The sequence below is a fragment of the Dicentrarchus labrax genome, unplaced genomic scaffold, assembly GCF_905237075.1.
Source record: "Dicentrarchus labrax unplaced genomic scaffold, dlabrax2021, whole genome shotgun sequence".
Classification (NCBI taxonomy): domain Eukaryota; kingdom Metazoa; phylum Chordata; class Actinopteri; family Moronidae; genus Dicentrarchus; species Dicentrarchus labrax.
Genome location: NW_026136714.1, coordinates 26629342 through 26654061, shown reverse-complemented (window position 1 = coordinate 26654061; position 24720 = coordinate 26629342). Strand labels below are relative to the sequence as shown.

The 24720-nt window shown below is 39.0% G+C and overlaps 4 protein-coding genes across 5 annotated transcripts; 1 reads left to right on the top strand and 3 right to left on the bottom strand.

Annotated features, from left to right (window-relative positions):
- Window positions 1-257: 257 nt before the first annotated feature.
- LOC127375872 (perforin-1-like) lies at window positions 258-2312 on the bottom strand. 2 transcript variants are annotated; one of them, XM_051422226.1, is made up of 3 exons: window positions 2201-2226; window positions 2074-2106; window positions 258-1041 (listed from the first exon to the last, which is right to left on the bottom strand). In XM_051422226.1, the coding sequence occupies exon 3, from the start codon at window positions 1025-1027 to the stop codon at window positions 641-643; it is 387 nt and encodes a 128-aa protein (XP_051278186.1). In that variant the 5' UTR covers window positions 1028-1041; window positions 2074-2106; window positions 2201-2226; the 3' UTR covers window positions 258-640. The 2 variants fall into 2 exon arrangements, with proteins under 2 accessions (XP_051278186.1, XP_051278187.1); XM_051422227.1 differs by lacking the exon at window positions 2074-2106 and having other exon boundaries at window positions 2201-2312.
- Window positions 2313-5518: 3206 nt separating this feature from the next.
- LOC127376367 (perforin-1-like) lies at window positions 5519-8425 on the bottom strand. Its single transcript, XM_051423180.1, has 2 exons — window positions 8308-8425; window positions 5519-6104 (listed from the first exon to the last, which is right to left on the bottom strand). Exon 2 carries the CDS (start codon window positions 6088-6090, stop codon window positions 5704-5706), a length of 387 nt encoding a protein of 128 aa, XP_051279140.1. The 5' UTR covers window positions 6091-6104; window positions 8308-8425; the 3' UTR covers window positions 5519-5703.
- Window positions 8426-10474: 2049 nt separating this feature from the next.
- On the top strand, window positions 10475-14845 carry fam151b (family with sequence similarity 151 member B). Its single transcript, XM_051423179.1, has 6 exons — window positions 10475-10640; window positions 10825-10944; window positions 12085-12244; window positions 12315-12532; window positions 12804-12939; window positions 13567-14845. The coding sequence occupies exons 1-6, from the start codon at window positions 10553-10555 to the stop codon at window positions 13718-13720; spliced, it is 876 nt and encodes a 291-aa protein (XP_051279139.1). The 5' UTR covers window positions 10475-10552; the 3' UTR covers window positions 13721-14845.
- A 1283-nt stretch (window positions 14846-16128) lies between these two features.
- Window positions 16129-23967, bottom strand: ankrd34bb (ankyrin repeat domain 34Bb). Its single transcript, XM_051422434.1, is given in 4 exon segments — window positions 16129-18753; window positions 18755-19517; window positions 19610-19899; window positions 23806-23967. Coding segments are annotated over 3 exon segments (1698 nt in total). The 5' UTR covers window positions 19813-19899; window positions 23806-23967; the 3' UTR covers window positions 16129-18021.
- Window positions 23968-24720: the final 753 nt, after the last annotated feature.

Below are 24720 nucleotides of genomic sequence, written 5' to 3'. Positions count from 1 at the left end.
CTTGACTTGCTTGAGCCTCACCGCACTGACTTGGGACTTGAAAGTTAAGACTTGAAGACACATGTGTGACACCTCTGCAGCACTGTACCCTGTAGGTACCCAGTATTCAGAAAAAACACTGAAAGTATTTCTCTTTTCCTTTTAAAATTACCAATTATGGGCTGTATTAAAAATGTTCCAGAATTTCTTTTTTGCAGAGAATGTTTATTTTCTATTTTAGAAACAGTCACAATAAACCATAATAAAGAGACTGGAACAAATGCTCACTAGCTTTATTGAATGAAGCTGTTTAGATCTTTCTTGGTAATGTGAATGTGGTTTGTCTGATCAAAAACCTGAATAATGAATGGTGACAATTAAAGCCATAAATTAAGATGTACCCATGCTGTGGTAAATAAAGGCTGCCTGTACTCACATACATCTATACTAGCCAATGATACAGTGTGGCAGAAGTTCATTTATTTTTTATCATTAACTATTTTTCTGATCTAATCCTAAGTGTTTTGGGACAGAGAACCTAAGCACTCACAGTTAGTCGTTTAGAAATCATTCATTAGGATGAAAGAGCCAGTTTGAGAGATGAGCAAGCCGCCTGTAAAGACTAAAGGTCAGATACATCTATACAGGGCTAATAACTGTCTCAACCAAGGGTATAGGAGTAATGGAGGATCCCGCCTTTCTTCAGGAAGCAGTCGTGCTTATGGGTTCCCAGCTTGATCTGTCTCTGGCAGACTCCCAGCAGGTCATCGAAGAGGTAGTCACTGTCGTAAACCTCGAGCCTCAGTACGTCATTCTGCTGAGCCTTGAAGTGGGTGAACTCCTCCTTCCACCAGGGGTCAGGGGTGTTGTTTCGAATGGACGTTTTACCCAGAGAGGCTGAGCCGCAGAACACCTTGACATAGCCATCTGCGGTTCCCATGAGGTTGGAGGGAAGATCGCTGGCTCGCAGGTTAAACAGTTTCAACTGGGCTTTAGCCACATTCAGACTGCACAGTACCAACAGGAGGATCGGAAGACTGGAGGCCATAGTGTCACAGGAGGCTGTGGATGACAACAGATTAGTGTTTTAATGTAGGTACATGGATATATGCTGCATTGTGAGAGTCTTATGATGCACTCTTAGCTTTCAGTGCTTGTGAACTAGTTTACTATTTTCCTCCAATCCTGTCTACTTTTGAGACAGTGGACTACAACGTTCAGATGAACTGCCTTCAGAATAAAGTTGGTATTAATAGCATAACAATCGTGGGGTGGTTTGAGTAAATTTTTCAAACAGAACTTTTCCTTTCAATATGGGAATCATTCAAAATTATTATTTTGACTACTATGCAATTGCATAATTGACCCTTCCTAAGTCCCGCCCCTTTTTGCTCTGTGCTCCAATAACAGTTCAGGAACTCAGTCAACCTCCTTCCTGTACTTAGGTATGCTATGTGCTATGTTGAAAAGGCATTTCATTTTAAGAAGACAGAAATAGAAAATAATACTAAATGGAGGGCACATTTATTATTTTAAAAACATAAAATCATTTAAAAAATGGGCTATGCCTTAAACAAGAAACAGAAATGATTTTTTAAGAAATGTTGGTTATCACAATTCATCCCTACAGTGTTAATCTAACGTCAGACAGAAACATAAGACAAGCAATGGCAAATTAAGGTTAAAAAGGGGATAACTTGACATAAAATAAAAATATGAAGCATATTTTATTTAGCAAGTGGGGAGACTTGTGGGAAGAATATAATTAAATTAAAGCATAATAGGGTGATGAAAAATATGGGGATTACAGAATGCAAATTATTTCTTTCTTCTATTCAAGAAATTATGCTACTCTTAAGCTATTTCTTCACTATTTTTACTCATAAAAACATCAGATTTCTTTATGTCTTGTCCTCATAAAACTGTTCCATTGGGGTTCATCATTCTGGACAGCGGAGAGTATCTGGTATACAGATTATTACAAAATTTTACAATTCAATGAATGAAGCTGTGACAGGGCCGACATGCGCGACATGCTATCACAATACAGTAAAAAAAAAAACATGAGCAAATATTCCAGTTTGTGAAACTTACAGTTGCTTGACCAAAGGGGACGAGGAGTGCCTCCTGACAAACATGCAGGGCAGAAATGAGCTGAGAGTATGGCATTAGTTGGAAGAAATTTAAAGGGAACTGAGCAAAATTACAGGTGCAGTCTTACCTGGTGTCCTGATGTCTTGTTTCTCACCACACTGTTTGCTGTTCCATATGTTTTTAAAGGGTAGCAGACCTCATATCAGCCTCATCTCACCCTCCCACAGCACAGCCTGCTACACTCTCAGCATTGCATAATACCACTGAATCTTTGGCTTGTTTTGCCCGTTGGTAACCTTTTCCAATATCTGATGGGCAGGCTTGGGGAGTAATGGATTATATGCGACTGAGTTACGTAATCAGGATACAAACAACGGTAACTGTAATCTCTTACAGTTACAGAAAAAAATACTCAGATTACAGTTGTGTTTGGTAAAAATGGGGATCGCATATAAACATTATTTTCTTTTTCCATTTTCTTTTCAAAAGGTTACATTGTTCTGTTGTCTTAGAATAGAATACACTTTCTATCTTTTTTATTTTCTTTTATTTTCATATTTGGTGTTTAGGTAATTAGATTAGTACAGATAATACTCTTATATATGTACATGTAAATATATGTACTCATAATAATAATAATGATGATACTACTACTACTACTAATAATAATAATAATAATAATAATTTCAAAACCAGAGTAACAAGGTGTTACAAACACAATAAATAACAATAAAAAACAATAAATAACAACAATAAAAACACATTACAGGATAAAGTGCTAACAAAACAGGTGAGTTTTAAGCAGTATTTTGAAGCTATCAACTGATTCTGTGTTATAATGAGGGGAAGGTGGTTTCAGAGGGTGGGAGCCATAACTGTAAAGTTTCAATCACCTTTGGTTTTAAACCTAGATTTTGGGAGTGCCAGAAGGTCTTGGTCAGTATATCTCAGACAACTCAGAGTGGACACAGTAACTCAGACATGTAAGGTGGTGCCAGCCCATGCAGTTCTTTATAGGAGATTTAAAATAATTTTAATATCTATTCGACATTTGATGGGTAACCAATGTAGATTGGCCAGTACTGGAGTGATGTACGACCTAAAACTTGTGTTAGTGAGAAGTTTAGCGACTGCATTGTGTACCAACTGGAGATTAGACAATGAAGAGTGACTCAGAGTGGTAAACAGTGAATTGCAGTAATCAAGATGGGAAGAAACAAAAGCGTGGAGGACTTTTTCCAGATCCTTAAAGGATAATATGCCTTTAATTTTGTGGAAGAAACAAGATTAGGCCACTTTCTTTACAGTCAAAGCACTCCACACGACAGCTGAGCAGATGAAGAGACATAATGATCAATGGCAACAGAAATACTCTTAATAATAATAATAAATGCTTTATTTTTGGATAGGGACAGTGCACATTAATTAACATCAATATTTAAACATCTCTGTAAACATGCCGGATTATAGCAAAGCTGCTAATTTGCATCTGCAGTCCCTAATAAATAAATAAATAAATAAATAGAAAAAAATACAAATAAAAGAGACAGCAAGTAAATAGATAAAATACAAATAGAAGAGACAACATACACCGCACAATACATTACACAATCAGAAGCACTCCAGACCCAGACAGGATATAACAATGCAATAAAAAGTAATGTTCAATTAGTCTCCAGTCCAGTTAGTGGTCGCACTTATGGTTTGATTTGAGCCATTGTTTTAGTTGTCCTTTAAAAGAAGAGTATGTGGAGCATTCTCTTATTGTGGAGGGAAGACGACTCCAAATGTCCAGAAAAAACAGGAAAAAAATGGTACAGGAGGAGTGGCAGGGTTCACCAATCTGTCAACTGTGCAAAACAAGGCTCTGGGATTATTCTTATTGGAATCAATCAGGTTGGAGAAATCAGCAGTTCTTGACTCTTTTGCTTTTTTATTAAAAGATGAGTAATTCCTTCATAGGAATGAAATGAACCCCCAATTTAGTGTTTTTCCATCGGCGCTCAACCTTTCTACACTCTCTTTTAAGACACGTATGTCATTGTTGATCCAGGGGGATGAATTAACAGAACGAGAGGATTTATTTTTACAAACAAAGGTTATTGAATGAGCAGACTAGATCATTGGTCTGGGAAGGGAAAACAAAATCTTTAGTAAGGTCTGCAAAGTCAGCGGTTGGGTGTTATATATGTATTGAGGACAGTATGAAAGGTAATACACTTGTGATCAGACACAAAAAAGTCATCATTGCATAAAGTATTAAGGTTCAGACCTACAGTAAAAAACTAAATCAAGAGTATGACCCTGATTGTGGGTTGGCCCAGACACATGTTGCATTAAGTTAAAAGACTGGGTTGTGCTTAACAGCTCAGCAGCAAATGTATCTGCAAATTCAGTTAAAAAGCCATTGTTAGGGCCAGGTGAACGGTAAAACAACACACAATAAAAAGGATTAGCCAATCCAATTAGCCAGCATATGCGCCTCAAAAGTGTTGACATCACCAATGTTTACTGAGCGGCCTCCTCCTCGACCATACAGCTGATGGATGGACCGGTGAGAGTGATGATGCCAGGGAAGGACAGTAGGGGGAGCTAGCACAATCAGAATCAGAATACGAATCAGAAATACTTTAATAATCCCAGGGGGAAATTACTTTTGTTACATATACTCCAGATGTAATAGACATCTAATATATTAAGAATATATATATATATATATATATATATATATTAAGGTTTAAAATGTAAAGTTTAAAATCAACCTGTGCACAGGTGTGACAGTAAACACAAAAAGTCAGCTTGTGTTTTGATAGCTACATTACATCATCCATACAATAACTGTGTCTACCTAAAACTAATTAACAGCCACCGTACCTTTAACCCAGCCCTGCATTCAGTGCCAGTGTTTTTAAAAGTCTACTTTTCTACTGTTTCTGCAGATGGCAACTACAGTATGGTTGAAGATTGTACAATTAATACAATTATTAATGATAATTGCAGGTCAGTGACTACAGTCCACCACCCCAACGTCAACACTTGTGTTCCGCCTTGCTACATAGGCTACTGTGTACGGCCCCCTACTTCCTGCATTGGCAATGCTGGTGTAGGAATGTAAATCTTGATATGGACAAAGGACACCAGGCAGTTTTTCCTGTTGATGTGTGGGGTTTAATGTATTTTGGAGTTATCGGGGCTGGGTTCGACAATGAAAAAGAAAAAGTCTCAGCAGGGAAGTGTCCAAAAGAGCAAAACATTAGATTTTGCTGCAAGTCTCCAAAATATGTTGAATGTCTACTGGCTTGCCAGAACTTGTATGGGGTCCATAAGGAATTTATGAAACTGAGCTGTGTCGGCCTAAGAAGGTAGTAAACTCTTTTAAAATAGTAAACTGATTTATCTCTTTCACTTTCACAATGTAATGCTAAATGACTGAGCAAACAATAAGTTTGGTTGTTGCAGCACAGTTTATATTTTATTGACAACCTTTGCAAACAGGGTAAAATAGCCAATGAAAAACATTTATTGATTAAGTTAATGAGTTTGAATTCCATTTTTTCTGGTTTAATCCTACAGGATCAATTACAAATTTGGGACAGAGAAGCTCAGCACTCAGAGCTTGGCTAATGACTCTCAGCCGAGGGTGTAGGTATAATGGAGCGTGCCACCTTCCTCCAGGAAGCATTCATACTCATGGGTTCCCAGCTTGATCTGACGCTGGCAGACTCCCAGCAGGTCATCGAAGACGAGGTCACTGTCGTGAACCTCAAGCCTCAGAATGTCATTCTCCTGAGCCTTGACGTAGGCGAACTCCTCTTCCCACCAGGGGTTGGCTTCATTGTGACGGATGGACGTCGCACCCAGAGTGGCTGGGCCACAGAACACCTTCACGTAGCCGTCTGTGGTCCCAAAGATGTCAGAGGGAAGACCTGTGGCCCGCAGGTTAAACAACTTCAGCTGGGACTGAGCCACACTCAGACTGCACAGGGACAGCAGGAGGAGAGGAAGACTGGAGGCCATGGCTTCACAGGACGCTGTGCACAGGGAACAATAAATCTAGATTATAGCTAGCATTCTGAAAGGTTTTCTCACGTCAAGGTTTTAACTATTTAAAGTCCTTGTGTACTCAAAAATGTGTTTCAGTGCTTGTTCCTACATTGTGATGTTTGAACTTCACTGTGCAGAATGTAGGGTTTGGCTGGGTTGGGTTAAAGGTAGCTGTTAATATTACTTTTAGCTTGGCACAGTAATTCCATAGAGCAGGAGTCTCAAACTCATGGTGTGTTATCTCATAGGAGCGTCAGCTCAAGGTTCAAGAAACACACACATACTCTGAAACATATTTCCACATACACATTATACATCACATACAAACAGAAGTTCACTTTACTAATATTTTATACATTTTATTATATACTCTTTTACATATTTTAAAATAATGAGCAGTTGTATGTATAGTTGTATTACACACACACACACACACACACACACACACACACACGCTTTTTTGGGGAACTATTTTCAGCTAGTATTGCTTAATTTTAGTGAGTATTTCAGGATTGGGGCAAAAGTATGAAATTATCACTTTAAATGTACAAATCCATGAGTGCTGAAAACACACAATGACAATTTGCTCTCATGAAAACTTTTAGATGAGATCTGGTGAGTTTGCAGATAACACAGGATTATTGTTGAGACACTATAGCAACTCAAAGTCATTCAACACTAAATACATTTCATAAAATAGAATTTAAATTGTAAAAGGAAGTGTGGATTTATAAACTCTACGAATATGAGTGCTACTGTGAAACATCCATGTGGCACCAGCTGCTTTTACCTAAAAGAAAAAAAGATAAGACAAACCTCTGTGGTGTCATTGACTGACTCAAGTTAGACATTGTGGAGATTTTACATGCTGCTCAATGAAGGCGTGTGTGAACATTTTGCTCCATAAACAGGTGGATTTGTTTGGACTGTTTCTCTGCTCACAGTTCTGCCTGTATACATTCACAATATGCCAGTCATTTGAGACACGTACAGTCTGGGTGGCTGCATAATATTTGATTTAATTCCTTTTCTGTTAGTTTCTGCAAATTTATTTTATTTTACTGTAGCACTTAGAGCTAATTATGTAAATAGAAAATGAACCATATGTAGCAACAATATGGAGTATTACTGGTCTAAATGTGTTAATAAGATTAGCAATATGATATTTATTGGAAATGGCTAAATATATAGTCTGCAGTGTGTTGAATTAAAAAAAGAATTTTTGGACAGGTAGAGGTAAAACTATGATAAATCCTTGGCAAGATGGCTGAAATGAATCACACCTGGAGCCTTGTATCTTTTATATCGGTGTAAATATATTAGGTCATCATTTAATTTACTATTTTATTAAGTCATTTCTTTCAATTTGATCTTTGGATTTGTTTATTAAATTGACTTTATATGTTGCAACTTCAGGTTATGGAGGACAACAGGTGTCACTTAAATGGTTCTTTTCATTAGAACAATTTAAATATCAATGAAATAATTAAATGACCAATAGTATATTGTCTTATATACATATATATACACACACATATATATAAAGGGTCTCAGTCTTGTTTTTAGTGTCCAATTGCATACAGAAGCTTCATTTGTCACTTTAATTTATTGTTTTATTGATTGATTTTAAGACCAAAAGATTTTATAAACCAAAGTGAAGAAACACCACTTAAGGGCTGCAGAAACAGCTTGTGAACACTGCATCCTTTTAACTTGCTGACAAACTTGTAGAAAACCCAGGGACAAACAGATGTGAATTAGCTCTGGTGTAATTATTTGTAACTGCATTGCATTTGGAAAAATAAACAATAAAATAATAAAATAAACCGTTGCTTATATTTACACATCCAGCAGTGCAGGAGCAACATTCATTTGGAAGAAGCCAGTGCTGTAAAGACCCCCTTCACATTGTCACATCATTTTCACTGTCATGTGATTTGTTATTATAAAAATATTATAGCTGCATAAAGCTGGGAAATCATTAAAAGGCAATGTAATAAAAGGGGAGTAGAGGTATCAGTAGCTGCAGTATGCATGACATTAATTATAGAAGAAGCAGTACATAAATATTTATTCAATATAATACAATGTCATAAGATAAATGGGAAGAGTCAGGGCAGCAATGGGCTAAGAACATGGATCAGTCTGAAGAAATGAAGAGTGAAAAAAGATTAGAGTTGAGAGTCTTACCTGTAGTCTTGATATCTTTAGTCTCACCTCGCTATCTGCCGCTGTGCTTTTTAAAGGCCTGCAGAGCTTTTATCAGTTTGATAAAAGCCCTCCCATAAAACGCTTACTGAAGTACAACCTGCTACACTCTCAGCATTATGCAATATGACAGAAATAGTACTATCAAGTTACTTATCAGGTTTTCCATTTAAAACTCCTTTATTTGCATGATTTTCAAAGCAGTTTGTCCAACTTTTACAGAGTAAGAATAACAGTTTAACAGTAACTAATGATCCGGCATACAGGTTGTGCCGAGTACAACAATCATTTTTGCACTTTTTGCACATTTTAAACTGTACATTTGACCTTTTTAAAAAAAAAAAAAAAAAAAAAAATATATATATATATATATATATATATATATATATATATATATATATATTGTATGTATATCTGGAGTTTGTAACAAAAGTAATTTCCCCCTGGGATTATTAAAGTATTTCTGATTCTGAACTTAAAACATCAATAATTCTAAATAAATAATGGAATAAATGACTAACATGAAAGCTGTTGCTGACAGTGATGAGCCCACAGAGAATGATCACATGTCTTTTAACTCATTGTGTTGGTTTTACCACCTACAGCTCTACTGTGCTGGTTCTCCTTGCTCACATCAGCCTCGTTTCCAGCAGCAGCAGCTTTATTGGACAAGTACACATACACATACAAGGAATTAGACAGATTTATCATTGCTCCCAAAAGCTCTGATAAACCCACAGTACACTACCTGCCCAGCAGAAACAGCCGACAGTGACAGTGAGCTGGTGAACATCTGGGTTCTAGTGGCACCCTTCAAAGCTGAAATGTTCATTGCACCCTCTATGGAGAAAATGAAAAACAGAAGGAACAAGAAGAAACCCAGTACAGTCATTATAATCCCAAGAGTTTATCACTCTGGGAGGATAAATTGTGTGCACAGTGGACATTTTGGCCACAGGGGTGAACCAGAGGAAGGTTCAGTAAGTCCAAAATGAAATGGATTTATCTTCCCCCACATAATGGAACGATGGGAGCCGCTTTCTGTCTGAGAGCCTCTTTCTCTCTTTTTTTCTATATAAATTAGGCTAATACTGAGACAGAATAATCACATAAGCCTATAACATATTTAACAGTAATGTCTAATTTTGATAATAACATTAAGACCCAAGCCTGGTTAGCAATCACTAAAAAGAACCCAAATTCCCATCACTACTCCATAAGTCAGCACCTTTTAAGTGAACGATGGGAACCGCTTCCTACCTGACAGCAAATTTATTTTTATTTTTAATATTAATACAAGACAGAATAATTAGATGATCCTATAAATGTACTTTACTACTTTGTTAAATAGAATATAGAAATGTCTCTCTTTGGTAATACTATTACGACACAAAAATGTGTGTTGCAGCATTCACCAACATACAAAACATAGTTATATCTAAATAAAATATATCCGAGACATGGTTTAGTAGATTGAATAATTTAAGTGATATACATGCAAACATACCAATCATAAGTCAAAATATTTAAGAATTTGACTACAGGTTTAACTGGGATAGATTATAAAAGCCATAAGTGGTACTAAATGAAGAGCTGAGTCAAGTGATCTGGAATTCCCATCACTACTGAGTGGAGTGAAGTTCAGGGGTGTGTGTGTGTGTGTCAGAATCTCTTCACTGCCCTCCAGTGTCACAGTGAGGGACTGCAACACAATGCAGCGTACCACGGTGCCGCTCACTCAGACACATTTTTTGCCTTTAATTCTGAAGCACATATTACTAACTAATAATTGAATATATTAGTAACTGAAAAGACTACAAGTAATATGTGCTTCAGAATACACCCGTTGACGTCGGAAGAGGAAGAGCAGGGACTGGATTTAGTGCAGCAGTCACTGCGAACAAAAAGATCAAATCAAGACCATCTTCTGCTTTCTGGACGTGAACCACTACTTTACTGCAAAGGTCAGAAGATTAGAAAACGTACTTATTTTCTTGAAATGTGTGATGGTGACATATGTTGTACTGTCTGTCAAAAATATTAATAAAAAAAAAAAAAAGAAAACTTACTTATTTTATCACAATACATAATATTTCGTTCCCCTTTGAATGAGCAAAATACTACTTGCTCTTTTATTTCGAAAACTCCTAACCGGAAATGTGGTTTAGCTTCCTGCTGCTAACTTAACGTAGCTCTGTAAACATTGTTTTGACTGTTAAAATGAACGATGAAGAGGAGTCTTTGGTTTAACTTTCGCAGTGCTGCTTTAGTTTTATTCGGGTGTTTTACAGTTTACACTGTTTGGAATTTAAAAGGTAAAACAACTCATTTATCTGAAGTGTGTGAATTATTACTTTTCAACTAACTTACGCTCCATGTCATTCATAGCAATGTAGCTAGCTAACATAATACCTATGAGTCTTTACACATGATAACGTTACATAATGTTTAACATTGTAAATACCGGGAGATTGTAAAGTGCTGAGTGTCTGTTGGCAGGGAGGATGTCTGACCAGACGTTGGACTATTTCTTGAGTCGGATAAAGAAGAAGGACGCTGCAGAGGTGAGGTGGTCGCACGCTGTCAACAACCGGAGCCGGTTGTCGGAGGTCCTCTCAGGTACGTTGTTTACACCGAGTTCTTAGTGAAGGTGTCCGGTGTGCTCCGGTACTGTGGACGGTTGCGACTGAACCTCATTATGCTGTGAAGACATGCGGTTTCCTGCTTTCTTCAGTAAACAACACACGACTGTCCATATTAAACAGTGTAAACACAGGCCTTACCAAAAATACTTCTTATATAAAACCAAAAGTTGCCTGTGACCGTGCCAGTACCCGTACCCACTGTTGCAGTGCTCTGCCTGTGTGACATATTCCCAGTAAGTACCACCGTGCTCAAGGGCCTTCACACTGCGAGCTTGTGGAGTAGAACTGGAGCTATCAGTCAGTAGATCAGTAGTAAAAAGAAATGGTCGGCTGTTGTCCGATGTGAGGATTTGCTGCTTCTCTCTGTTTTAAATCTAAAATGTTTGGGTTAGTTAGACCAAACAACAAAATAAAACATTGTAAGACATCACCTTGGGCCCCAATGGACATGTTTTATTATCCTGACATTTTATAGACCAAGCAACTCATTGATTCATCAAGAAAGCGACTTGCAGATTAATCTGTAATGAAAATAATATATTATAATAAAAAGGTTTATCAGAGCTCAGTGGGATAGCTTGAGTAATGATGGTACATTAGATAGATACACCGTGCTAAAACACTCAATAGAAATGTGGTGCATAGAATTGTAGGCGTTTCTTTCTATGCTGCTGTACAATTCAACAGCCTCCAAAATAAGCATTAACCTCTCACCAAGGACCCCGTAGCTGAGAGAGATGGAGTAGGGACCCCCTAATACATATACTGTTTATATTAAACTGGGCTTGTATATTAAACTGGGCCTACAATAACGTGGACAATATATATGCTGGTTTAACTTAAATATGTTGGATTCATGTTGATATATTTTCAGGCATTTTCACAAAAAATAAAAAAATAAATCAAACCTCCTGCACTAACTTAGAGGACCCCTGTGGGTTTTGGAAACCCCTCTTAAGACCCAGGCATTAAAGGATAACACCAGCTACCTGGGCAACCTTTGATGGCCAAAACCAAGAAAATCAGACTCAAGTTGTCATAAACTAGAATTTAGCCTGAACTGAACAGACAGGACTGCAAGTTCATCAGTGATTACTTTAACTTTCATCCTTAGGTGCCACTCATATGATTGAGGCAGACATAATCATGAGAGGTTATGACCCCAAAGAGCCAATCATGGCCCATCCCCCTGACACAGACAGTGACATCACACTGAAGGAGTGGCTGGAAGGAGTGAAGGCGCACGATAAAGGAATAAAACTAGACTTTAAGAGGTGAGACCCAGCTCTTTTTTTTTTAAGTGATGGTGTGAGATGCCAACACTGACGTGTGCTTTCCATGCAGCCTGGAGGCGGTGTCTCCGTCTGTGGTGCTGCTGGAGGCGGTGCTGGCAGAGCAGAGTCGTCCCGTGTGGATCAATGCGGATATCCTCTCTGGTCCTGGGGGGCAGGCTAGACCTCTGGAGCCTCAGGCTTTCCTTTCTGCTGTGAGAACTCTACCCAGTCACACTGTGCTCTCTCTTGGGTGGACTACAGGATGGACCGCTGGGACAGATAACCCAGGTAAGGACACTAATGTCCTCCCTGTTTCACTGATCTTTTTACTTTTCTTTGTTTTTTACACCTCACATTACAGGGTGTCAGTTTCTTTTGTTCATAACATAAATATTCAGCAAAGTTTTTATTTCACACCTTTCATTACTTATGTTTCCCACATATATTGTGACGTTGATGTTAAAGGACGAGGCTGGTAAGGTTTTACATTTTGGTTTGTGGAACCTGTTGCTACTGTGTGCAGGAAGCTTTCTGATTGATTTCTTTTAATATGTTTCAGGTTACAGCTGGGATATGGTGCATGCGATGGAGGAGATTTGTAGAACCCTTAAACATCCAGTCACCTTCCCAGTGCGTGCAGCTCTCCTGCCCCAGTCATTCGCCCAACTCGCATGGCTGCTGAAGCAGTCAGACAGGTGATTATCAACACTGATTTCATCTCCGTTTTTAGTTCCACATGACTTATACTGTCATTGTGCTGTAAATGAAAATTATGGTTTATTTCAGCCTGCCGTGTTTCCCATAAACGCGGCTACTGTGGCTTTATGAGTCTTGCTAACTTAGCATTTGCCCATTGTTGCCCAGTGGCTGTGGAGACACTGACCACAAGCAGAATTACCAAGATTTGTAGAATCCAGGCAACTACCAGCAAATACCATTTATAACCTCTAGCCAGTGAGCTTTTTCTGTTGTCACAACAAGGTCATATTGTTTGAAATGCTTGCTTAATTTCATGCATCACTGACCACTACTTCGTTAGGCTAATACGACACACTGTCACTCTTCCTGCTTCCCAGTAGCATTATGCACTTGCGACACATGACATGCAGACAGAGATAAAGAGAGAATTTTTGTAATCCAGCCTGAGGCCGCAGAAAAACCAGCCTGAGTTCCATCAAAAAACAAAATGCTTCCTTTGTTCAATTATTGTAGCTAGCAAGCTAGAGTGAATAGTTATTTTCTGACTTTTACATTGGCATGTAATATGGTAATACCTTTTGAGCTGTTCGTTAAATGTGTATGCTTTCCCCTGTTGTTCACAGGTACACTTTAACAGTGTGGACCGGCCAGAGTGATGAGTTAACACTACAGGACTTACTGCCATACAGGCTAGAGTTTGATAGCAGTAAGATCTACTATGACTTGCCGGACTCTCTAAGGACCGAGCTCAGTATGACCTTGCGTGACAAGAACTGAACGTCCACTGCAGACACATTCTGACAGCAGTAACTCTGATGCCCACAGGTGAAGAGAGGAAAGTGGAATTTGCTCTACAAAACTTTTCCTGTTGTTCATCTGCCATTGACCAGAATCATGATACAGGGGTCATTTTTTAGGGGTCATGTGAGGATTAATCAAATAGAAGTGTAGCAAGTCTCTCTAAAACTGTGGGCTCCCCCAGCACACAATCTAGCATCACAGGTCAGTTACTCAACACAAATGTATTGCCTCCTCAGCCACACACACCATCAATACAAAATACTCAGCTTTACAGCTCTTCTGAGGTTTCTATAGTCCTGTTCCAAAGTCTGTGACGGTTCACTCCAGCCTTCCTTTCTGGTTTGTGTGTGCCAGCCAACTCTGGTCCACAACACTACTGCATTAAGAGGAGAGAGTGAATACTCAATGAGTACCAGCTGAGATCATCAACTCACCTGGTGCTGCTCTCATCATCCGTCCCCACACCTTTCTGTCTCCTGCAGTGGAGTGTAAACCACACCCACCTCCACAGAAAAGATGAAGAAAAAGTATTTCCACTGCACAAAGGATGCTTACATTTTATAACTTTTCTCTAATGGTTGCTTTTCCTTGTGAAGTGGCCTCTAAATTTGTTACAGTGACTATGTTTACATGCACAAAATATTCTGGTTTTAGCTCCTACTAAGGTCAGAGATATACTTGTGTATGATTGCTACTTTGCATAACGTGTTCTGTTGCACCCGTTATCACACCGCAGCAGTGATGGATATCCTGTATATGTATGAAAATGTATACTATGTATACTATTGATATTCAAGTGGTTCTTACTGTAGGACTTTTAAGACTGCCCCTTGTTTAGATCTAGAGGATATGACTGTATAAGGATAAAAGGAGAGGGTACCAAGACTATATAAGCGAGCCCATCTTTAGTAGAAGAGACTAGATTCCGTACTGTTCTGTTTCCTGGCTATAACAATCAAATCTTGAGTGTGCGTTTAGTGAAAAGGTAAACCACTAGTAGTCAGCAAAGAACAAGATTTTGAAATGTTGATCTTTGTACGTCAAATCTTAAAATGTAAAGTAACTAAAGCTGTGAAATAAATGTAATTGAGTGAAATTTTCTATCGCTGTTTTTGTTCATTCTTCTTTTCACGTGAAGCACTCTACCATACTGATGACAGAAATAGAAAGTTACTTTAGAATATTTTAAAAAACATTATAGTGACGTTAGACAGTGATGGGCAAATGAAGCTTTTGTGAAGCACTGAACCACTTGAGCCAATTGTTTCCAAAATGGCTTCATTACTCGAAGCTTCATTTCCAGTGACCTCTCCTGGCAAAGTGCAAGGCTGCAGTCAAATTAGGCAGGCTGGTTGGTGGACAGGAGGCTTTTAATTACATATAGGCATTCATGGGTGCACGCACGCACTCTCTCACACACACACACACTCTCTCTCTCTCTCACACACACACACACCTTAATGAGCAGTGTTGGAGAAACTGTAGAAAACACCTTTTGTTCTGAAGCATCTTTGCTTTGATCACCCTTGGATTTAAAGTATCTTTGCTTTGAAAATTCTTATCTATATCATGTTCTATTTACAAATAAAGATGATGAATGTGTGTATTGTGTTACTGAGGAGAGAATGCTGGGAAATATGGCATAGGTTGGGTATGCTTGTGTAACTATGGCAGGGGGATGGCGAACACTCAAAGGTTTTTATTATGGTACATCATTTATTCAACAGTTTTTGGGTTGAGCCGGTTTCTTTTCTTGCTCACAATTTCTTCACATTTGCGATTATAAAGTGTTAAAGGCGCTCAAATTTAAAACTGTCTCAACCTGTCACCAGAATCGCCTGATTGGACCGCGAACCAGTCAGGTGATTAATTCAGGCAATGAAGCGGTTGCTGCTTTGGACGGCCTATGTCACGTGATTTTTTTAGCACCAAAGCAAGCTTTGGAGCAGTGGTTTATGGAATTGTAGTTCAGGGTTTGAAGCACGTATCGAAGCTTCAGTGTCGCAGTGCCATCACTAACGTTAGAAGTTACATACGAGACTGTAAAGTATCTTTAGTTCACTGTGAAATTTAGAAATGACTAAAAAAGTTATAATTATACATGGCTTGAAAAGTATGACTTAGTCTGACAAATATATATTTTTATGTTTTAGTATTGTCAAGTACTGAATTCATGCTGAATAATATATCACATCTGGTGCTGCATTTAGGCATATTTGTATGCACACATTATGGGAATTAATAAAAATGAGACACAGACAGTTTCGTGGATTTGTGCCAGCAGCTGGCAGTAAATATTAGTTTGTCTGAAGGCTTAAATACACAAAAATACACAGGTTATACTACAATGAGGTTAAAGATATAAGTAGCTGAGACAGATGAGACAATCTTCATTATTTTTAATCTGCTTCAACTGTTCATTGTCTAATGGATTTTCACATACATGCAGCTAGAGGCCAAGAGTTATTTCAATTCAGAGTGGTGAACTGTCACAGTCCTTTCCTGAGAGCTGTAGTGATCACCATCATTGAGCAGATTACCTTGGTATTCTATGAAAACAAACAAAAAACAAATGTCCAAAGCAAACAAGTTTTCCCTGCCTGCCTCTGACCACATTTAACTTAAGTGACACATGTTGATACTAAGTCACTCAAATATTTGATATACGGTTTATTGAAAATAGACAGACATATAATACAGTGAAGAACACTGAAGGTTGAGTGTACCACTGAAGTGTTGCCAATGGCAACTCTGTACATAGTGAAAGGAGTATCTGAGAATGTCTTAAATTTTCAAGGATGCAGATGTACTGTTTGGCAATTTAGATAAAAGGGAAGAATAGTTTTCCTCACTGTGCAGCTTATGTTGATGAGTACCCTTTTATTCTAACTGATATGCAGTGCACTTAAAATTTAGATCATATACACGGCCATCTTTAATAACTGAAAACTATAATTAGGAAGATTAATTAAACACAACACTGTTAAAGATGCTGAAAAGGGGCTCAAAATATAATTCACACTTTTCTAGTCCAGAAATGGGTTTTAAACTAGTAGGTTAGAAGTGAATGTTTCTTAAGTGGTATTTCACCCTGCACTGTACTTTCTTTGATCCAAGGTCATTCTTAAAGCTTTCTGTAATGTCACAGCAAGTCTCAAACTTCTTTGGCTCACACTGTTGCTGTTAAATTAGGTCTGAGTCATGAAATTAAGTCCTGGTATTCAGCATATTGCTTAATGCCACTATAAATTGTAAAAGTATAGACTAAAATAATTATTTTTATTTGAACAACCATGCAACTCGAGCTTGAAGGTTCATTCTTGACCTCGTGAGCAGCAGTTTGACAAAAACATTCTCAACACAAGATCCCATTTGCGTGTCGCTTCCAAATCTTTTAACTACATCACATGGCCTTCCTCAGCAAATTGAGTTGCTCAGTTGTCATGGAGATGGTTTAGTTGTCAGAACATGACCTAAGTATGGATGATAACAGGCGGTCATATAGGGGATTATTGAAGGCCCTCCTACACCAAGCACTACATCTTATTATTGAGGAGGAGGATAGAGGGGGGAAGTATAGCATGTCTGAGGGTCTCTTAGAGCCAACAGGTACGAAGAGTGGATGATGAAAATCACACCCCAACCAGCAAGAAACAGACACCAGCTGTCTGTAAACACCTGACCAAAACCGCTCACAGCATCAAATGGATCAGGAACATCAGCCAGGAGTCAGGAAAAACAAGGAATGTCTTTGCTGGCTAAAAAAACAAGTTTACCATCTCTTCCCCATACACGACAACCTATTAATATGACCGGAATGCATAGGTGACATGATTAAAGCTAACTTATGACAACTAGCAACTCCATCCACTGAGGAGGGAACAACATGTTGAAAGCTTTGGAAACAACACGTTGGACCTTGTGTTAAGAACTTTTTTGTGCAATCATCTAGCTGTTCTGGAAAAGTGCTACAGTAATTTTAAAAGTTTTCTTAGGTAATTATTTCACACTAAAGTTACATTTTGTATTCTTTATATGTATTCTTTTGGTATGTTTCATTACATGGAGGTCAAACTGTCCCTTTGGCTGGTATGAAGATATGAGTCATGAGAAATCTAAAAACAGAACATCAATGCAGCCCCAGAATGTCTAAACTGTACTTTGTCTTAAAACTGCACATGAGCTGGTATCAGTGATGGTATGATAGGTATAGTACAGCAATGTATGTTACTGGTAAGAGCACATGCATTTTCTCCTGATACATGCAATATTTCCTTCTAGTGGCCAAAGGTTTCCTTGAAGTTAACCAGCTCTTTTATCTGCTCACTCTGCATTGAGTGTCGTCTCCACAGAATTTTCTTGGCTTTTAGATCCTTCAGAAGAACAGGTGCACAGGGTAGGATAGGCTTTGACCCTGTAAGAACACCATTCAGTGTCTTGCTACTTCCACTCAAAGGGTAGGAAGAGCTAGAGCTGACCCCAATATCTGGTATAGGAGCATGGGGATTCAGAGGAGGGAGGTATCCAGGACGAGTGTGGGCAATGTGATCCAGTAGAAGGGCCCCTGAGCCTCTTCGCTCCAGCCCGGCAGCACCTCGTCTCTGGACAGAGCTCTCCAAGGACTCCCTGGATCCTGACAGAGTGGAGGATCTGCTGTTGACCAGCTTGAGCCTTTCTGGTCCCGTTCCAACTCCACCACCATTCTTGGAGCTATTGTCTCGGTTGCCAAACTGTGGTAACTGAGAGTCAGAACTGTAGTGGTCAATACCAATGTTCCGTCGACGGACCACATTTTGCAGACTGGAAACATTCAGTTGTCTGAGACAGTCAGAGGAATCTTCATCTACAGGACAGGATTCATGAGGAAAGGGTAAACTGTCTTGATGCAAGTTTGGGTGTGAAGCAGCATGCAGTGAACTTGTAGTACTGTCATATGACATCTTTCTACCGAAGCCTCTTCTTCCACCTCCTCCCCTATTTTCATTTCCAGACATGTACTCTAGTGCCTTTCAGAAGCCCTGTTGTGTCTTTGACATCAATGCTGTGGTGGCGTGAAACAGCTGGAGGTCTTCCGTGGAAGGCGAGGCTATTGTTGACTCTGAAAGACAACTCCTCTTCAAGTGTAATTTGCACTGGCTCTTCTGTCAGAGAGGTGGCCTGGGTCTGCTGGAGGAGCAGTGAAGGACTTTTGGACCACTGCTCAGAGTGTAGCCTCTGGAGATTAAGTCGTTTATCCACACCAGGGACACGTAAAGGACTAGGATGTTGGATTGGAGAACCTGGTCGAGAGGTGACTAGACCAGGTCCTGAACCTAAACACTGGGGATCCCTGAGGCCAAGAAGGGGGCTACCAGGTTGGGGTGAAGCACTTGCTGAGGAGCCCTGTGGAGGAGTTCGTAGCTCATATGGTGACATGCAACAAGATGTTGGGGTATAATGCATACGTTCCTCAAGGTCTGGAGGTGGAGGGACATTGAGGTACTGCTTTGTCATCTGATGGCCGGATGGCAGTTTGTTGGTGGTGATGATGATAACCTCCTTACCCTTCGCTTTACAGGCATCCAGGAGGACCCTGAGGACATCCCTGTTGCCTGAATTGACAGCGTAAATCAATGCTGATAAGCCTGAATGATCCTCCAGAGTTGGATCAGCTCCACTGCTCAGCAGGAGTGACAGAATTTCAGCTCCAGCTTGTTCGAGGCATGCATGCATCAGAGCTGTTTTTCCTGTCTTGTCTTGGATGTTTGGATCAGCACCATTTTCCAGAAGATACCTGTTGGGAGAAATATCACATTTATTACACCAGGAAACTAGTAATCCTCAACAAAAACATATGCTGCCAAGAAGTATCCTGTTAGAACATACCGAACCATCTTGTGTTTGGGTACACTCTGTGAATCTGTATGGCGTGTCTTGCAGGCCACCATAAGCGGTGTCTCGCCATGTTCATTACTCTCATTTATGTAGGCCCCTCCCTCCAGGAGCAGCCGAGTCAGACGCAGACGACTCAAATAGACAGCCTTTAGAAGAGAATTGCCATCTGTTCGAACCTCTGTTGACTCATCCATTGTAAGGATCTTGGCTGCCTCTAATCCACCTTCAGTGTCTTTGATGAATAATCGTTGCTATGTTCAAAGGTGCACAAAACCCAGTGCCTGCAATAGAAGAAAAGGAATACTAAATAAGTGTTAAAGTGCTAGTTAAATATATTTTTTTAATATATATATTTAAAATGGTGAGCTTTTTTTCCCACTAAGTAGCGGGGCAGTGTGACAAGTGCTACATCGCCGAAAAAATCTCTTAAATGATTAAGCTGCAACCTACAATCTATTTTTCTCGGATTTCCTTCCATTTTCTGATTCCGGTGGGAATCAACCAGTTTTTTTAGGTATGGCGCAGGCCGAGAGCAGGACCAGCAGCTGACCTGTGGTCCAGGGTGTACCTCGCCTCTGATCCAGTGAATATTTGGATAGGCTCTAGCCCAATCCTAACCCTGAACAGGGTAAGCACATTAGAAAATGGATGGATGGTAGCCGTAGCAACAATATTTGATTAAAAAAGCAGGTGAGGTGACTGTAGCACACTCACAACAATCTATTGTTAACGTCTCTAAGTTCTTTGCTCACTGAAATGAATTCATACCGATGGCAGTCTGGAAGGAAGGGGAAACACATTTTTTAAAATCTGAAAATCAGTAACATGCTTTACAAAAATGTCCATAGTTTCTAGTTAAAGAGTACAAACATACAAAAGCATGAGCTTGAAACCAATATTCTGATAAGTGTCACTCAGTGTTGGGGAGAGTCTACTTATGGCCACTGTTCACCTTTACAATCACAGCTCTGCATCTGGCATGTGTTGTCATGACATTTTTATGTGGATGTTACATAATTTTGCAGTGTTTGTGAAGCAGTAGGTATCTGGGCACTTGGTAACTCTGTAAGAAACCGAACTGTATGTTGCCTTGAATTCTCACAGTCATTGTCAGACCTCTGATGGAGATGATGCATCCACACGTCTGCATTTGCGCAGTACATACAACGATAAGTGAATATTGCATGATACAATATTCACTTATCGTTGCCACTATGATCTATAATAAACAGGGTAACACAATGGCAACCCAAACATCCCATCAGCTGCTGTATGTAGAGAAGTGATAGAAGTCAGATGGATAAACGGTATAACTTCCATTCCTTCCTCTTTCCAGCCCAGATGTAAGAACACAATGTGTTCGTCATCCTCTTCTGGATTGCCTGTATTCACTTCTGCAGCCTATTGTGTGTGTGGCCTTGTGTTTCTATCATCCAAGTCTGTGAAATTGTGACCAATGACTTATTTTAACTACGTAGGTGTGTGTGTGTGTGTGTGTGTGTGTGTGTGTGTGTGTGTGTGTGTGAACGTGTATTACTCATGTTGTGGGGACATAAATCTGCTTACACAGTGACATTGTGGGGACTTGCTTAGTCCCTATAACGGCAATCATTACATTTTTAAGTTTAGGGTAAGATTAGGTGTGTGTGTGTGTGTGTGTGTGTGTGTGTGTGTGTGCAGTAGGGTTTAAAGCACATACATAAATACAGCTGAGGACAAAGTGTAATGTACTTTTAAGTGTACATACTGTGCCTATCGGATCCTAAGTTTGGGTACATTACAGAGGTCAGCTGACGAAATTGATTATCCTGTGCTTCACAACGTCAGAACAAGAGAAAGAGGAACGATGTTTTATTTAATCTCAGTACACATGTAACTATCTGACTAGTACGTCTGTTGATCACACACACACTCACACTCTTTCTACCCACTCAGTGACTATGAACAGTTCCATCTTAACTTTCACTCACAAAACCCTGAAAGATGTCACACTATAATTGGCTGGCAGTGTTGTCAAGGATCTAAGTTGTTTGATTACATCTTTAAAATATGGCAATTTTAAGAATGAAAAACTTTTTTCTTAATAAACAATGCTCTCTTAACCCTCTCATGTTATTCTTTGTGTGTCACACACCTGCCCACTAAGCCTCTGAGTGGTCAACAGACCAAGGCATCATGGGATTGCCAGTGGATGGCTAACAACTATGCAAACAACAACACTAGTTTTCAACATGGAAAAATTGATCAATAATCACAGAAGACATGGGGTGTCATTTGAGTTGACTAGGTGTAAATGCTGAAAATTCTAAATAAATTATATTTGCACTGAAAATGTTGTGAGATGTTTAAAGTGAAAAAATAATATTTTTGCAACAGAATTTTTTGTGGCTGCATCAATTTCTTTAGTGAAAGGTGCAATACTTTCAATGTTTGATTTTAAAGTAATTCAAAAGTATTTAGGTTAGATTAAACTCCCTTTTGGTAATCTAATGGATTACATTTAGCCATATAATTTGTATTTAGCAATTGACTACATTTAAAAATAATCTGCCCCAACACAGTTGGTTGGGGTCCAACATGTAGTCTGCAAATATTGGAAATATTAGTGTTATAATCATTGACAGTATGGTTGTAATGTAGCCTAATGTAGTGTAGGCATTACACTATTACACAAGCAATGACATGGGCTAAAGGTATGGTGAGAAGAGGCTTCAAAGTATCAAAAGGAAAGGTATGTATGTCATGTAAAATGGCTTCTTTTCCCTAATAATATCCAACGTACTTATATAGTAGACGGAAAACAACATTTTACTGTTGTAGTTGGTGGTGGTGGAGCAAAGCACCCAATAACTATAAAGTGATGGAATAAAAATAACAATATTTCCATCTTAAATGTATTGGAGTAGAAGTATGAAATATTATAAAATGTATAATAATAAAAACAAAGTACAAAATCCTTAAGTGCATTAGCAAATGCACTTAATTATTTTCCACCACTGGGTACAAACTGGGTGCTTGGAGCTTTAAAGACATCTGTATTGAACAGGCAGGGACAGTATAACACAAAGATACTATTGGTTGCATTATGGGAAATTTAGGAATTAAGCATTTTATGGAGTTTTAACCCATACTAGCAGCTAAAAATATTACTGCTGGACAGATTTTGACCATTATTCTTTTAATATCTCTCTTGTTATTCCCTTAACTTTATGGATGAGCAATGCTTAAACTACTAGAGTACTTTTCATTTCTCATTGGTACAAGGCTGTTATGGTTCAATTGGGAAGACTATATGTGTGAGGAGCAGGAGGTTTTAACCTCTGTTTGCAGCCTTTTCTGCAGAATGACATTCAAACCCCCATCTGTGCCTCTTTGAGGGGTCAGGCCTGGCCTTCAACCAGCACCAACACAGACAGAATAGCTAATGAGAGGCAGCAGACAAAATGTCATTCCTTAACATTTTATCATTCTACATGTAAAGGCCAGACATCTTTCTTCATTCCATGCTCCTATGCAGAGAGTGAGATATTATGATGATGATGATGATGATGATGACAGTCAAAACCACTGGTGCTTTATATGTATGTACATGTATTCATGACTGTGTTAAGAGCTACTTATAGATGTGGAAGGCTAACATAGGTGCCTGACATAAGAAACCCATTTAGTCACAGGTAGCAATGGAACATGCTGTCAATTCAAAATATGACTTAAAAAGGAATGAAAAATGTTTCTCTGAACAGCACAGTAACAACCCTGCAAGGACACATTTAATCAAAATCTTCAGCTGCCTGTCTCCCAGCGCATAAATATGTTCTAAATGATGACCAGTTATAGCTATTAAAGCAGATCATTTCATTTCACTCATGTATATACAATGTTGTTGTCTCTTACACATCCACACAAAAAACATGGCATAAATACTGTAAATGGAGTAGGATGCAGAAGATATACTGTAAAAAATACAATAATAATGACAAATATATGAATTGTGTCATCCCATCCTGAATGTGCTGTGGTATCTGCTTTCCTTAAATATCAATATTTCTACTGTCATTCATTTATGTCATACACTGCAGCAACAAACTGTAACGAGTTATTTTTAAAAGCACAACTGTAACTTGTAGCTTAGAAATTCATCTTAATTTCTACACTACAAGTTATTGTTGGTTTGTGCACAAACTTACCTGAACGTGTTTCATTCTTTACTGTGTGGCTGTTCAAACTGCAGGTCTCCCTCCAGTTGATAGGTCAGTGTGCAGGCTGAGGAGAAACCAGTAGAGAGAGCAGACATCCATGCAGGGGAGTGACTGATGAGAGGAGGGAGTGAGAACCAATATATACGTCAGATGAGAGTGAAAGGCAAGCCTATGGTAGCTGAGAAGCAGGAGGCACACAGCCAATGACAGCACGTCCCATTGTGAGCAACCACAACAAAGACATGGGTCTCTGGTAAAGCATTTGCGCAGGTGAGATTCAGACTGTTGATGTGTGGAATGACAATAGTGCTGCCGACGTCACCAGAAAGTTCAAGGCTGTAGACAGGTTTATTTTGGTGAAGATTGCACAACAGAGAAGCTTCGCTCACTTCATGGACATATTACCATATTCCGAAGTCAATGACGGAGAAAGGCTGAGAAAATAAGTCACTTGATTCTATGGTTGGCTGAGAGGGATTCAGCAATAGTTTTTTAAAGGGCACCTCCAACCTGATGTCCTTGTGTCCAATGTGGTAAAATTAAAAGCTGACAATGTCTGTCTGTGTTACGTTAAGAGTCAGTATGATGAAGAGCTCACATTTAGTCTTCTGGTGCACTGTTCTTACGCTCATATTGATTCATCTGTTCCAGGTTGTGATTTCCTGTTTGCTGTGCTTAAAGGTCCAGTGTGTAACATTTAGGAGGATCTATTGGCAGAAATGGAATATAATATTCATAGGTATGTTTTTATTAGTGTATAATCACCTGAAAAGAAGAATCATTTTCGTTACCTTACAATGAGTCGTTTTTATCCACAGAGGGAGCGGGTCCTCTTCCACGCAGTCCACCATGTTGAGCCTCCATATTTCCAGTGTTTTAACATTACTCGTCTTCGCCTATCAC

Coding starts and splice junctions, on each gene's coding strand:
- LOC127376367 (XM_051423180.1), bottom strand. CDS start 6,090: ATGGCCTCCAGTCTTCCTCTCCTCCTGCTGTCCCTGTGCAGTCTGAGT.
- fam151b (XM_051423179.1), top strand. CDS start 10,553: ATGAAGAGGAGTCTTTGGTTTAACTTTCGCAGTGCTGCTTTAGTTTTA. Junction 10,945..12,084: donor GTTGTCGGAGGTCCTCTCAG/GTACGTTGTTTA, acceptor TTTCATCCTTAG/GTGCCACTCATATGATTGAG. Junction 12,533..12,803: donor CGCTGGGACAGATAACCCAG/GTAAGGACACTA, acceptor AATATGTTTCAG/GTTACAGCTGGGATATGGTG.
- LOC127375872 (XM_051422227.1), bottom strand. CDS start 1,027: ATGGCCTCCAGTCTTCCGATCCTCCTGTTGGTACTGTGCAGTCTGAAT.